At 37.6% G+C, this 16,062-nt stretch overlaps 1 protein-coding gene across 2 annotated transcripts in view; it reads left to right on the forward strand.

Moving 5' to 3' along the window:
* Positions 1-16,062, forward strand: part of TOX (thymocyte selection associated high mobility group box) — a 216,823-nt gene that overhangs the window by 164,510 nt on the left and 36,251 nt on the right. The window contains exon 4 of one of the 2 annotated variants that reach the window (XM_015855652.2): positions 11,808-12,086. The exons of the other annotated variant lie outside the window; for it this stretch is intronic. Within the exon in view, the coding sequence (XP_015711138.2) occupies positions 11,808-12,086 (279 nt within the window). The remainder of the gene's footprint in view (positions 1-11,807; positions 12,087-16,062) is intronic. 2 annotated transcript variants of the gene reach the window in all.

Raw genomic sequence — 16,062 nt, forward strand, 5'->3', positions numbered from 1 at the left:
CAGTGAGCCTAACTCTGAGGCTCAGTTGGCTCTGAACCAGCTGAGCCCCCCTAATCCAGTCACTAATAAATATACTTCTGTTCAAACTTAGCTTATAGTTAATTCTGTATATTTTATTGTTGGCACATCATTTGTAAGCCACTACCCAAAAAAGAACAGTATAGCTTCAGGAAATAATCTCAAGGATGTTGCACATCACAGTGTCCAAGAGGAAGAATATCAAGAATTCTGGATTAGATCTGCCTCTGTTACTCAGTTTCAGAGATCTAACTTCATATCTCATTGGAATGGAAACAAAGTCCCTTAAAAGTTGGTGTTTAACAGTAAAAAATTTTGTAAGCCTAATGATGAGAGTAATCAGATGATCAGAGCATGTAGTAGGCTCAGGTTTTAGTCCTCTATTAAACTTAAAGAGCAACAGAACCTTCTATGGGATAGGCAAAGACTCCACACCCTCTCTGTGCAGCTTGTTCCAGTGCTCTGTCACCCTCAAAGTAAAAAAGTTATTCCTAAAAATTTTTATGGAACTTCCTGTGTTCCTGTTTGTGCCCATTGCCTCTTGTCCTGTCACTGGGCCCCACCAAAAAGAGCCTGGCCCCATTCGACTCCTGCCCTTTAGGTATTTATATCTCAGACCTCTCTGCCTTTCTCCGTACGGAAGATGCTTCAGACCAATAATCACTTTGTAGCCCTCTTCTGTACTCTCTCCAGAAGTTTCCTATCTTTCTTGAACTAGAGAGCCCAGTACTGAACACAGTTCTCCAGATGTGGCCTCACCAGCGCAGAGTAGAGGGGAAGGATCATCTCTCTGGACCTACTGGACACTCTCATTTTAATGCACCCCAGGATACCATTGGCCTTCTTGGCCACAAGGGCACACTGCTGGCTCATGGTCAACGTGACATCCACCAAAACACCCAGGTCTTTCTCTGCAGAGCTCCTTTCCAGCAGGTTGGCCCCAAACTTGTACTGATGCATGTGGTTAGTCCCCCCATAAGAAGGACTCTACACTTGCTCTTGTTGAACCTCATAAGTTTCCTCTCCACCCAACGCTCCAGCCTGTCCTGGTCTCACTGAATGGCAGCACAGACTTCCAGTGTGTCAACCACTCCTCCCAGCTTTGTGCCATTGGCAAACTTGCCAAGGGTAGACACTATCCCTTCGTCCAGGTCACTGATGAAGATGCTTTAAAAAGAGCATGGCCAGCAGGTCATCCTCTGAGGAACAGCACTAGCTGCAGGTCTCCAAATAGACTCCACACTGAGCTCTGCCAGGCAGCCAGCTCTCAATCCATGTCACTGCTGGAAGGAACCTCTGGAAGGGACATCTAGTCCAACCTCCTGCTAAAGCAGGTTCCCTAGAGTACATTCACCTGTCTCACACTTCCTAAGCTTACCTACAAAGATTTTATGGGAGACAGCATCAGATACTTTGCTGAAGTCAAGATAGACAGCATCCACTGCTCTCCCCTCATCTACCCAGCCAGTCATGACATCACAGAAGGCTAAAACTTTGGTCAAACATGATTTACCATTGGCAAACCTGTGTTGACTGCTTCTGGTAACATTCTTTTCTTCTACTTGCTTAGGGATGATATCCAGAATAAGTTGTTTCATCATCTTCCCAGGGACCGAGGTTAGGTTTACTGGCCTACAGTTTCTTGTATCCTCCTTCTCGCCCTCCTTCCCAGCAGCCTCCTTTACCAGGACACCCACCTTATTCAGCAGCAGCCCCACATCATCCATAATCTTTTTTGCTATTGATATAGTTAAAGAAGCACTTCTTTTTGTCCTTGACCTCCCTCTCCAGATTTAATTCCAAGTGTGTCGTAGTCTTTCTGACAACATTCCTGTGTTCCTCCCAAGCGGCCAGACCCTCTTCCCACATTCCACAAGCTTTCTTCATCCATTTGAGTTTTTCCATGAGTAACTTGCTCAGCCACACAGATCTCCTTTGCCTGATTTCTTACTTGTAGTGATCTGACGCTTGAAGGAAGTTGTGCATGAATGTTAACTTACTCTCTTGGACCCCCTTACTTTCCAGGGTTGTAACCCATCAGATACCTCTACATAGGTCCTTGGATTTCCTTAAGTCCAAAGTTGCATTGCACTGTTGCTGTGTACTGAAATAATTCAGCAAATAAAATTTAGGAATCAGCTTTTTCAGAAAGTGACAAGAATCAAGGAAGATAATGATCCAACATTATATACACTATTGAATTATCAGGAATGTTGTGCAATTATCTATCTTAAATTTTATGTTTCACATTGCTGTATTCTTTGTTTTACCTGTCATTAATGCATGCAGATCTAGTAGATTCCACTTGGACAGCCACCCCTCTCTGAAACTAAGCTTATTAAATCAGTACAAGAGCCTAAACTGACTGGAATTCAAAGGATTAGTTGGTCATTCAATGGCTCTATGTCTTTCTCAAAGACTTTCAGACCTATCAAAATAGCAAGTGACTGTGTCTATATTGTCCTAAAAATACAGACACTAGCATACCCAAACAATTCACATGGAGCTAGTCTTAATAGATAATATGGTCAAGTCACATTTTTTGCTGTGTAAACAGCCTTGAATACCTTCATTTAAACATCCCAGTGTCATTCTATTATTTCCATTTTTTCTCAAATATTTTCTATATGCTGTGCAAGCTACACTTTCTTTTGAAATATGTAATGTGATGTATATGAATATCTCATTGCATATTAATTTATTTAAATGCTAAATCCCCTAATCTTCTAAATATTAACACTAAAATATTAAAATATTTAAAATATGTATGACACAATTCAGAGACAGGTGTATTGGCATCACTGAGACACTCAGCTATGCACTTACCTACATCCCCAGTCCTGCACTTTGCTTTTGCACACTCTGTTCTCATGTGGCAGCTCCTCCCTTGGCAAATCTGTTGGAAAATTTACAAATGATCTACAGGGAGCGAATCAAGGAAGATTCTCCATGTGTTTTTATTCATGTATATGTTTCTATGGAGCTTCCTTTACGTTGTGGTAAGTGAGATGGACAACGAGTTCAGGTTGCCTTTGTCTGTTAGAGCAGATAGAACAAAATGTGACAGATAACAATAAGGAAGATTTCATAGTGTGGTGAACATCTTCAAAAAATAAACAAACAGAATTGAACACAGTGGAATGGAATGGAATGGAATGGAATGGAATGGAATGGAATGGAATGGAATGGAATGGAATGGAATGGAATGGAATGGAACGGAACAGAACTCAACAAAGTTTTCAGCAGTATCATGTTGTGTTGTTTTGGGCCAGTCACAGGAGCAAAGCATTGCCAAGACAATTGTCTCTTTCCCTCCTGCCCTGTAGCAAGAGCAGTCCAGCGCTGCTTGCATTATTTCCAAGGATGTATTTCCTTATTTCTCAATCTAATATTTTCATGTCCTTTGGATGCTTCTATTTTTATTGTCTAAAGGAAGGAGAAACATTATTGTATTTCACAGTCATCTTCTTTACTTCCTTTGCTATGATGAAAGGCTATTGATTGGTTTGTGTTTGAGTGAACTTGTGAATGCACTGCTGACTCAGGTGTTCTTTTGTATCACCAAAATAAACATGAAATGGATTGTTGTTTTCCTTATGTAAATAATTGGAGAAATAGAAAATAGTGCAGTTGATATTTGCAAAATGCATTGAAAGGATAATATTGTTGTCAGAAGATGTGTTCTAGAATATTTGACTTGCACATCCTAGATTCCATTTGTCTGCTGTCTACCTATACCTACTGTTAAGTATTAAATGCTTTAAAAAGGGGAAAAGATAACACACATTATTCACCATTAATTCTTTAAAATGAGTCATTATTAAAAGCTTAATTGTTTGCTGAGAGGATCCAAATAAGGGGACTTTGCAAGATCAAACAAAATTGAAGATATTTGTCCAAATTAAAATGGAAACATGCATCTAGAATGTACCAAATGAACATGTATGCTCCTGTAATAATAATTTTATTATCTTCAGCTTCCAGGCCAGACTTTTAATTATGACCCTTTATATCAGTGAAAACCATGTATTCAGGATTAAAAACCTATTTCTTTAACTAGTCTGGTTAAAGACTGTGGTTTGATATATTCTATGCTACAACTTTTATAAAAACCAGAGAACACTTCTAATAACACTTTTCTAATTTCATGGTTCAGTGCACAGTCAGTAAAGATTTAAATAATTCAGAAAGAAAGCCTATTCTGTTTCTTTATTAGAAGTTTGAGTCAGGCAAATTCTTTGACATTTAATAGGTTTTTAACCCTTTTAATAACTTCTTATAATGAAATTTATTGGAGGTTGTTTTAAATAAAGGGTTATTATATTAGAGTGAATAGCAGTTGGTAGTTTTTTATGATTAGTTTTGAGACCTTAGTCCTATATGACTCAAAGGATATTAAAACATAAAGTAGAAAAGAATGTTAATAGCCACCAAATTAACTGTATACTGAGAAATATAGAAACTGTATATTATTGCATTCTTGTCATTATATGATTGCACTATAAAATTTTGCAGTCAAATTTTGAGTATATAATTGTTTTAAAGGAGCTTAAGATCACTTACAGAAAGAATACTATATAAAGCAACAAAAAGTGGTTTAATTTCTAACATAATGATTTTGGAAAGATTAGAGTAGTAAAATTAATAGGATGGGTTGGTTTGTGTTTTTTTTTTTCTGGTGTGTTTTGGTTTGGTTTTTTTCACTTTAGGGTTTGTTTGGTTTTTTTTTTTACATGTGGGGTTTTTGCTTTTTGATTTTAAGACTATTTACCAAATCAACACACATTTTGAATGACCCATTCATTTTGTCCTGAAAATGCACTGGGCATAGGATATAAAATGCGCTTGTGTACAATACTATAACATTTCCCAGATACCCACTTACTTTAAAATTCAGTTTTTCATTACACAGTTAGCTGGTACAGAAGAGAATTGTAAAAATAAGATGATGAAAACACACATCCTTTTTTCTATTAGGTGATGCTTTAGGTTATTCCTTTTAATGTGTTTTAAATGGTTCTCTGTGGTATATTCTCTGTGGAACAGGTAAAGTTACTTACAGCAACTTTAGCAATTGTAACAAAGCTTTCTTTAGCAGTCATTCTTTTATGTATATAAAAAGAAGGCTTGGTTACAGATATGATTCCTACTTTTACTGTATGCAGAGATCTGTGGAACTTAGGTTTTGATCTGACTTTGTTCTTGGCAGGACATACACATCAGTTACCGCTTTATCTGTTCTGACCAGTGAATCCTAACTTGTCAGATTTCAGACTTGTAAATACTGGGGTCACTTTTTTGTTCTGCTGTATTGTACAAAAACAAATGTTCAACTAGTTTTGTATTACCACATTGAATAGCATCAACACATTGTGAAACAATATAGAAACTGCATGGCTTCCTTTTAATTCAATTGAAATTTATCTAAAACCTAACTACAGATATGCAGAGAATAACTATGGGGTATCACAGCACGAACTTGCTGGAGTTCATGAAGAGTTTGGACGGCATTTTAAGAAAACTTTTGTAATTTTGTGTAGTCTTTTGTGGAGCCAGGAGCTGGACTTGATGACCCTTGTGATTCTATGACTACTACTTACCATCATTTAGGAGTTTGCAATGACTGGACCAAACATTCAGTTTTAATATGGCACAGGTACTGGCACAAGTTTTTCTGGGAATATCACTGAGAATAGTAATAACAGAAATCCCATCAGATGACCAGGGAACATCAGTGGCACCTATATGGTGTCAAAGACGAATGACATCAGTGAAAAAGAGTTAGGGTTAGGGTTATTACTCTTCTCATAATACTGTGGATATTGTCATAGGTAAAACTTCAAGATTACCTGTGTTTTTCTCTCAAAATATTTGTTTGAATTAATTAATTGTACTGTACTGTCCTGTTTTTTGATGGGATTTTCCTACTAGCAGTTGATATGGTTCTGTGTTTTAAGTTGAGGGCAAGAATAAAGTTAGTAACACACCAATGTTTTGTTATTGCTGAGCAATGCTTACTCTCAGTTAAAGACTTTTCCACTTCTCAAAATGCCCTGCCAGTGAGGAGCAGGGGGTACGTAAGGGGTTGGGAGGGGGTAGAACTAGGACAGCTGACCCAAACTGGCCAGAGGGATACCTCATATCATATGCAGAACATCATGCGGAACATCATGCAGAACAATAAAATGGGGGAGTTGGTGGGGAGAACAGCTGCTGCTTGGGGTCTGGCTGGATGTCAATCAACTAATGGTGAGCAATCACATTGTGCATCACTTGCTTTGTATATTTTTATTATTAATTATTATTATTACCCTTTCCTTTTCTATAGTATTAAAATGTCTTTATCTCAACCTAAGAGTTCTAACTTTTTCTGGTTCTCTCCCTCATCCCACTGAGGTGATTAAGTGAATAGCTGTGCAGTGCTGAGTTGCCTGCTGGATTAAACTTCAACCCACAACTTCACAATAGTAGGCAACAGTACTTCTCACAATAGTATTTCTCTTTGATTTACCTTGAACTTCTAGACAAGAAGTAAATGACCATCAACCACTTCCACCAGGTCCATCAGCAAAGTTTGTATGATCTCTTACCTTGTATAAACATTAAGCAAAAATCCCCATTACACCTGGTGGTGATACTAGAAATAATGCCTGTTGTGCTTGCTATGAATTTGCTCAGAGTGGTGAGGTATATATGTTCACTTTCTTCAGAGAGTAAGCCTTTCTCCTTCAATTTTAATGTTTTCATCTCCAGACTGTAATCCCTAGCATTTCTTGCATATATTTAGACCTGTCATATGTACTTCATTCTGTTAAGGCAACTTCTCTTTTTTCTTTCAGTTAAGGATTACACTTATTAGAAATGTATTTAAGTAAGGAGAAACAATTCAGAACCTTACAGCTTGTGAGAGAGAGATTGCATCATAGTTCTTAATTATAACAAGAAAAATAACACGGAAATTGTTTTTCTAACATCACATTCTGATTGAAACTGCCTGCCTAATGCTTCTTAGACAAAACTTCTTTGCTTCCTAAAGCCAGCTTCTGGGTTGTTAGTTAAGGGTCCTGCCATTTGACTCTCTTTGCATCTTGCATGAGTAACCAGCTTACATCAGGAAGACAGATTATTAAGGATTTTTTTTTAATGCTTTATCCTAGATTCTGTGAGAGACTTGAAGGATTCAATCTGAAAGCTCTGTCAGATAAAAATATGTGTATTTTGTGGAGTTTGCAGCATGGTATTTCATGAAAGAGAAAGACCATTGAACATAGTCCAGAGGACAGCAGGAAGAATGATCAAAGGTGTTGAAAACACAGCATATGAAAAAAAAGAAGTCTTTCAATCTTCAGGTTTGGTTGTTTAGTCTAAAGAAGAGAAAACTGAAAGGAAATTCATAATAGCTTTCCAGTGTGTGCAGCTTTTCTGTAAATAAGGGGAAAAACATTCCTCATGTCCACTGGGAGTAGAGTAAAAAGTAGTAGGTTTAAATTACAACAAAGGAGATTTAGGTGAGACATTACAGAAAAAAGCCCTTTCCACTGTAAGGATAGTTAAGCACAAGAATTGCCTAGGGAGGTTATGAAGAGGTTAGACAAACATCTGTCAGAAATGATTTAGGTATAACTAATCCTGCTGTGAGATAAAGTGTTGAACTAAATAACCTTCTGAGGTTCCTCCTAGCACTATTTTCTGTGACTCTGTGATTAGGGTACTGTTTTCACGTTGTCCCACAGTGAGATGATTCTATGTAGGGAGGTGCTGTATTCTACATAGCACGCTTTTCTTAATCATTGCTTTAAGCTGATGGGAGAAATGATGGTCTGATGTTTAATGCACTTCAGTTTTATTCTTACTACCTTGTGAGCTCTGTGCAGGGCATTAGGAGCTTGTTTTCAGACAGACAACAAATGGGTTGTTTTGGTAGTGCCCTGACTACATTCCTATTAGATGTGTTATTGGAACGCACCTCAAAATTAGATACTCTCACAATGTTTTTTAATTCATAGTCAAACACCTGCATAGGTAGATTCTGCATTTCTGCCTGTAAGCGAACACTGTGTCTTAGTTCTGCATTAGGAAGGCCACAGTAAAACCAGACATGTTCTAAAGCTGAGTATAAAACAAGTTGTGAAGCATCCTGGAATTGACAGATGGAGAATGATATTAGAGTGCCAAATATTATTACCACATCGGACAGGCCATCAAAGGCATCATTTTAAGACTATCCTTATGCCCTGTAGCACACAAATTCTTAAACTTTGTTCTTCTATTTGGCATTCTGCCATCAGGCAAGATTTGTCTTCGTTTTGTATTCAGTGAAGTGCATTTGCAGTATTGTTTCTGATTATTGGATATGGCTCCAGCACAGCCACACTGTGGTGGGCCCCATCTAGAAGAAGAAATATGAATCTTCTGATTGTGCAGTACTTTGTATGGAACTGGTCATACTTTGCTTGCAGTGCTGACAGAGAATGTGTATGATCAGTGTCACTGCTCTCACAGAGGTGAGATCTCCAGAGTGTTTGAGACAGGGCCCTACTGTCACAACACAGCAGCAACAGAAGTATGTGGTTTTCATTGGCAGGCCTGTTCTTGAAGTCTGATGATTCTTTAGAAACCTAAGGATTCATCATCACATGCTTTCCACAGTATTACATAGTAACTTTTCACAGTTAATGTGGTCAGCTGTCTATTCTGACTCAGATTTCCGTTTTCTTAGATAGTCTCCTTGTTTCTCGAGGAAGGATCAGGATTTGGAAAGGCTCTGCACTGCAGGAGAGAAGCGAGACACAAATCTCATCTGTAGATGCAGAGCCACGTGCATTCTTCTTGCTGAGGGTCACAGCTCAGTTCATGGATGTCACTGGCATGTTCCCAGGTATTGCAGGGATATGTCCAATACTGTCCAACTGGTATCATGCTATTTGAAAACAAGCTGTGTATTCAGTGCTGGAGATAAATCTGAACACAGACTATTTGAAATATATGTCATTTTAAAGATGACAAACACAGAATGCTCTGTGGTATCTATCTGGTAATTAAAGTTTACATAAAAGTTTTTAATAAAGGAGAGAGTGTTTGAAAAATAACAAGTTTATTGCATTTTTATTGTGAAAAAAAAAGAAAAAAGAAAAAAATGTAATTAAAATTATAACATTATATCCGAATGATGTATCAATGAAGTGGATACTTTGTGAATTCATTCAAAAGACTGAAACAGTTCTTAGGAGTTTCAGACAACGTTTGTTTCCATCCCAGAGTTCATACAATCATTTGGATACACATTCACATGACCGCAGCATCACAGAATGGCTGCAGGTGGCAGGAATCTCTGAGTTTATCTGGCCCAACCCCACTGCAGCAGGGACACCCAGAGCAGGGGTCCAGGCCCATATCCAGGTGTCTGCTGAAAGTCTTCAAGGAGGAGATTCCACAACCTCTAGGCAGCCTGTGCCAGTGCTTTGTCACCCACACAGCACAGAAGTGCTCCTGGTGTTTGGAGTGAACCTCCTCTTCCAGTTTATGCCCATTGCCATTTGTCCTCAAACTAGGCACCACTGAAGGACATTGCTCCATCTTCTCTGTACCTTCCCTTTAGGTATTTTTACAGATGGAGGAGATCCCCCCGCGCTTACTCTTCTCTGGTCCCAGCTGTCTCAGCTTCTCCTCACAGGAGAAGTGCTCTAGTCCCCCAGTCATCTGCGTAGCCTTTCATGACAAACTCTCCAGTAATGAGCAGAGAGAGGGGAAGGAGCTCCTCCCTCAACCTGCTGACATAAATTGCTTAATACAGAATCCCCTGGAAGGGTTCTGAGCTGTGCTCGGTGTCACATGCAACTGACAGGGTGAGCAGGAGGCTTTAGTGGGTGCCTCCTTCCCCGGCTCACCAGGGACCTGGCAACAGGCGGCACAGCAGCTGATGAGCACCCTTTGGAGAGGGCCTGGGGGCAGCCTGCCTCCCTGCTCACCCTGCACCAACTGCTTGCTGTTCAGTGACACAGCTGAACTGGGGGAGAGAGGGCCAAACAGCGGTTAGAGCTATACAGCACAACTGCTTTGGTGTGGATTGTGTGCCAGAGGCAGTGATAACGATAGCTTTCAAGGCTAATATGTTTGAAAGGGAGTTGGTACTGGAGGAAAGGGAGCAAACACTCAGTAGCGATCTTCAAATGTATGAATGTCTGTCAGGATTTAGATTTCAGCCTTCGATTGATTTCATACACTGCTTTGACTCCTTTCCTCTGGTGCTATAGTATTTATTAAGCAAACCTGAACATATTTGTATAGATAGCCCCTTTTTACCAAAAGCTATTAATTTATAAAGCAATATAAATATAGGTATAATTATGTTTGCAGAATGTATTCCAAATACTTCTCAGAGATACATGTGCATTTAAAGTGGTTAGTATTCCAGAACTAATGCTATTATAAGTTTAATTTACTGCCAGCCAGTCAGCCTTACAAAAATCAATCTCTAGGCCTATAAAATATCTCCCTAAAATTTGTGATTTCTTACTAATGAGAGAAAAGGTGAAATTACAGATTTATCTTTCCTTTTTCTGAGCCTACTGGTTGAGAAGTATCTCATAGATTCCTCTGACATATAGAAGAGTGTGTATGAGAGACCTGTAGGTCGCAGGATATTCAAAGTTAGAAAGAACTGAGCCATCTTTAAATGTTCTGAATGACAAGTCTAACAAACACCGTCAGTAGATAAATGTGGTTAATACATTGAACCATTAACATGTGTCCTTATCATAATGGAATTTATACAATGATAGTTGCTGTCAGATTCCACTCGATACTCATGACATGTTTGCCTGATGCACTGAACGACAACTATATCCATTTCATTTCGGTTTTGAATTGACACTTCAATTTTATATCATCCACATAACACCTTAGCTTAAATCTGAGCTTCTTGGTAGTCTTTGTCTTTTGTCATGTTTTGGTGTGAGTATACTGAAAAGACATTATAAGGAATCTGTTGTAGTGTGTATGTATGGTACATTTGACCTCTGGACAAGAAAGGAGTTTCATCCTCCAATGCTTTTAATTCTTATTCTTGCAGAGAATGAATTTGTTGCTTGAATTAAAATAGTATGTCTTGTTAATGCTGAGAAGCAGTGACCCACATAGCACAATGGATTCATTTGTCAATCCTGCAACTTCTGAGCTTTCTGTTCATGTATGTCTCAGCAGCAAATCAACTCAGAATTCATTTAATCAGTCTATCAATGGATCCTTTCTGTCAGTCTGAAACCTTAAAATTTTAGTATCTCCTTGGGCAGCACCAGGAATAATAGATTTGGACTTAATACTAGATATTCCAATTCTGAAAACTCCAGCTTCCAAATTCACAGCTCAAATGCACACAAATCTTAAGAAGAAAAGTAGGATCTGGAAATAGCCTTGAATTTTGAGGATATTAATGTTCTGATCTGGCTCTAAACTTCAGAATGCAAACCTGCCCCAGTTTGTCAGCATTTCTGAAATACTCCAAATGCAGTTACAGAAAGCAGTGCCTTTTTGCTCCCCTTAAAAAGAGATAAGCTTTCAGTGCTTTTTGCTATTCCCACAGGCTGAGGCTACAGCCTGAATAGTTGGTAACAGTCAGTGTTATGCAAATGACAATCACATTCTACTCTGTTTATTCTCAGTATTTATATGTTTATTTGAGTACATGCCATTTCTTTTAAGCCTTATACAGCTGATCAGGCCAACAGCGGTCTAAAAGAACAGGACACGTTATTAGTGATATGCTTAATACAGTTTTTTTCCTCTTGTAGATGCAAGATTTACGGAATACAGAAGGAGCCCAGTATAGTTCCCATCCTCAGATGGCAACAATGAGGCCAAGGGTTCAACCTGCAGATATTAGGCAGCCAGGAATGATGCAGCATGGGCAGCTGACTACTATTAACCAGTCCCAGCTCAGTGCACAGCTTGGTTTGAATATGGGTGGAAACAATGTTCCTCACAACTCACCCTCTCCACCTGGAAGCAAATCTGCAACTCCTTCACCATCCAGTTCAGTCCATGAAGATGAAGGAGAAGATAGCTCTAAGGTAGGCTTAGATGCTAGGATTACTGTATAAATGGTGGATATTTTTAGGATCTGCTAAATGAATCATACGGCCACAGTTATTAAGGTGATACTTTATACATTGTTGGTGGTTGACTAAAGTGAATTAAAGGGTTATGAATACATAACTTGTAGTTTCCAGTCAATTCTTCAGGCAGTTTGAGAAAATGACATCATTCTTCTTTGTGAGAAGAAATGGATCTTTGTGGAATCCTGTAAAATATTAAAGGATAACCATTCCTTTAGGACTTCAGTATAAAGGTTGAGTTTTCTCACTTGCATAGAATGGATGTTTGTTCCCAGTTAAAGATCAAGTTACTGCTATAAAAAGTACGAACTGTGTGTACAATATGCTAGTCTTTGCAATTTGGTCATAGGGTGAGTAAACAGAACATCATAGCAACCAGAACAGAAATATCCTCTACAAACTTTTAAGATCTTACCTTGAAAAACTTGAAAACCCATTATAAATTTCTTATTTTGGTGGTGCTGACACTCCAGCATGACATATTAAAGCTTCCTTTTAGTATCCTATGGGCATTCATATTATTTGAATCGTCATTCAAATAATAAAGTTTCTTCTATTTAAGTGATAAGTGATGACTTATTTAGCATCTTGTGTATAAAAACCTTCCAGACTTCCCTCAATCCTGAAAATGTCCCAAAAAGTAATCAAGTATATTATCTTAATTTTGCAGAGACTTAAGTTGAGATTAAAAAAAGACTGGGACTTAACACAAAGTCATCCAGTAAGTCAGACATAGAGTTTATGGGAATTGAGAAACTCTTAGTTCTAATATATTCTAGACTGCAAAATTGAAGTTGTTATGCAGTAGTGAAAATGTTATACCATGTCCATATTGTATGGGGAAAAGTTGCAGACTTGAGAGGAATTTGAGGAAAACACATGAGCCACTCAGGAGGTATAATCCAGTCAAGAATTGTAATTCTGATTTGTTTTCAAATTGCATTGTTTTTCATGCCTGTAGCTATAAAATAATCATGTAATTGGAGACATATGTTTTACTACATTTTAAATAAATTCAGATTTAAAGTTTTATTTCAGGACTTTTCCCTAATTTCACAAACTTCAGGTTTCAAAGATTACTGAATAATTCATACATTTTAAATGAGCACTTTGTTACTGAGGGAGATTTTTGGAATACAGCTATGCAAAAATAATTCCAAGCAGCCATTACTTTTTCAGAATAATTTATTTGCAACTCCTGTTTCTTTGCTAATACTTTTGTATGTAGGTGGAAGTGTGCCATTTGCTTTAAAATTCTGGAGAAAACACTAAATCTAAAATTAAAACATCTTTATTATTATTATTATTTATCAAATACTTAATATATTTAACCCGCATTACTGATGTACTTTTTCACTGCAGCACCTCATTCTGCCAGAAATATAAAATTGGGGTTTCATGTAAGACAGTACCCATATGAAAGTAGTACTTTTAAAAAAGAAATAATGACTTCTGCAAACCAACTAAAACTTGATCTTTTCTCTGTGGAAGCCAGATTATGCAGTGTTCAACTTTTTAACATACCATGTTATTTTGGAAACTCTCTTTAAGACATTCTCATGCTCAATGTAAGCAGAAAAAGATGATAAAATGTACAGAACACAACACAAACTTAAGAAAAACAACTCAGGCTGGGGAAGTGGATACATTGCCTTAAAATTATTCAGTAATTGTAATTTCTGGTATTAAACTTGGTTAATGATGATAGAGGGTGTAAACTAGTCTCCAACAAAAAAAGGATTAAGCTATAAGCTTAAAGGCAGGCACATTGTACTATACCTGCCTTCTATAGGGTTTCTTACATCTTCCTGTAAATGCCTGAAGTTGGCCATAGTTGGACCTGATGCAATAGTAGTGCCCTCCTTAAAAGACAGGAGATACTGAATATTGAACATTAAAACAACAACAACAACAACAAAAGAGTGTAATGTTATATTGTAGTTCATGATTTAAAACCTTCTACTGTCCATCTTTCCATTGCACCTCTCTCCCTGGAAGCTGCCTGTGAGTGGATATGGATACTTAGGATAAACCAGCTATGGAGATCCTTTTCCACAACCACACTAGTAATAAATTTTCTCAGAGCTGCGTTAGAGGAATATGTGAGGTTTCTTCTCACTCCATAAATTCTCTTCCCAGAGAAAGAAGATACTGGGTGGGGATAAGAAGAGGTAGAATGGCCATTCTCTTTCATGAGAAACATTGTCTTTTACCTGGATGTGGATTTTTCTCATATTTTATAATCTGCCATGTAGATGTGTGAAATTTTATATTACTTGATAGCTCAGGGTAGGACTCTTAATATTTAAGAGTGTACATGCTGTAGTCATGTAGAAGCTACTGTATCTCACCAGATTTGAGCACCTCCAGTAAGTCAGTAAGATATTCCTTCTACAATTACTGTGTAAAAAGCAGTCACTCTGAATTCACCCTCCTATTAGTAGCACTGGTGTCATTCTCCTGTTTAACCAGCAGAAGATGTTTGCCAGTGCACCATCACCAATCAGAAAGACAACATATATTTTCAAATGGAATGGTTCTCTGTCATCTCGATGACGTAAGACAAAAAAAGAATCAATGCCGTGTTTATGTTTACATACATTAATAAAATAGTTTGACAGAAGTTATGAACAAGATGAACTTTTGGAACAGAAATTGTATTCCTATTGACCTATGCACATTTCTGTGCATGAAGGAAATGACTATTTCAGCTTGATGTACATATTCCAAATGCCTTTAGGAGGAGTATTTACAAACTGATGTAATTGCCTCCTTAATTATTCTCAGTGTAATGTGTGGGACTATGGTTAGAAGAAGAACAAATGTAGAATGTAGAATTCAGTAGTTGTAAATAACTGCAGAAGCATTCCAAATGAAGTGGCCTCTTAATGTGCTTTATTCTAACCATCTCAACACTGGAATATTACTGTAACGTAATTCTTGTCATTTTTCTTACTGTTGAATTGCTAAAAATCTCTTTGGTTAATGCCAAGTATAAATGTTGAATTCTGGAAACATTACTGGTTTGCAAATATGCGTTTCTTCATAGATGGATAACAGGGTGTTATTCCCTATTCATCTGAATATATACTGAGGAGGGAATTTCGTATTATGTTGTTTAGAGGGAAGATAGTTAGAGGACTGCAAGTAGTTAGAATTAACCAACAGAAACATGATTACTACAAAACTACGGCAGCATATTCTCTTTATGTGGTAGAGGTTTTACAATATTTACTTTATATGATAAGAGTTATAAGTAGAATTCTATGTTGTGTGTTCAGCCTATTATGCAGATGGTGCTTGATTAAAATCTATTTTAAACTACAGCGATTACTGCAAGATAGTGTGCATAAAACAGCTCTCTTAGCTCCATTAAAGGCTTTGGTACTATTGCAGTTTATTTTAAATATGCTTATAGACATTTTCCAGCTTCTCAAGGGACATTTAGATATCAACGATGTGCCTTACTTGATAGTTTTAAATCCTACACTAGGTATTCTTCTGATCTATTATGTGTGCAACATGGTTAATGTACACTTCTTTAAAGTGAAAGATTATTGCTTTCTTGTGATAAATAAGTTAAATACATCACCATAATTAAGCAATAAGCCATGACAGGAGGTGGATTACCATGAGCTAACTACACCTCCAGGGAATTTGAGGCACAAGTCTATGCCTAGCAGAGTATATGTTTTTATTTTATTTCCCATCTGTCTCTGCTTTGGTGGTTAGAAGTAGGGCCTGTGAAGCTGATAGACTGATGAGAGCATAAGGTAGGCCATCATCTCAGCCATTTGCAAGGTTATTAGTATTGGAGTTCTGGTATTCTTTTTATGTAGTTATTTTCATATAAGACAAACAGAATTTCCCATGTGAGTACTCTCTTTTTAATAGTGGGTTTTTGAACACTCTCGGCTGTTCCAGTTGGATT

Source organism: Coturnix japonica, chromosome 2 (assembly GCF_054131305.1).
Source record: "Coturnix japonica strain WE chromosome 2, WE-NBRP24, whole genome shotgun sequence".
Classification (NCBI taxonomy): domain Eukaryota; kingdom Metazoa; phylum Chordata; class Aves; order Galliformes; family Phasianidae; genus Coturnix; species Coturnix japonica.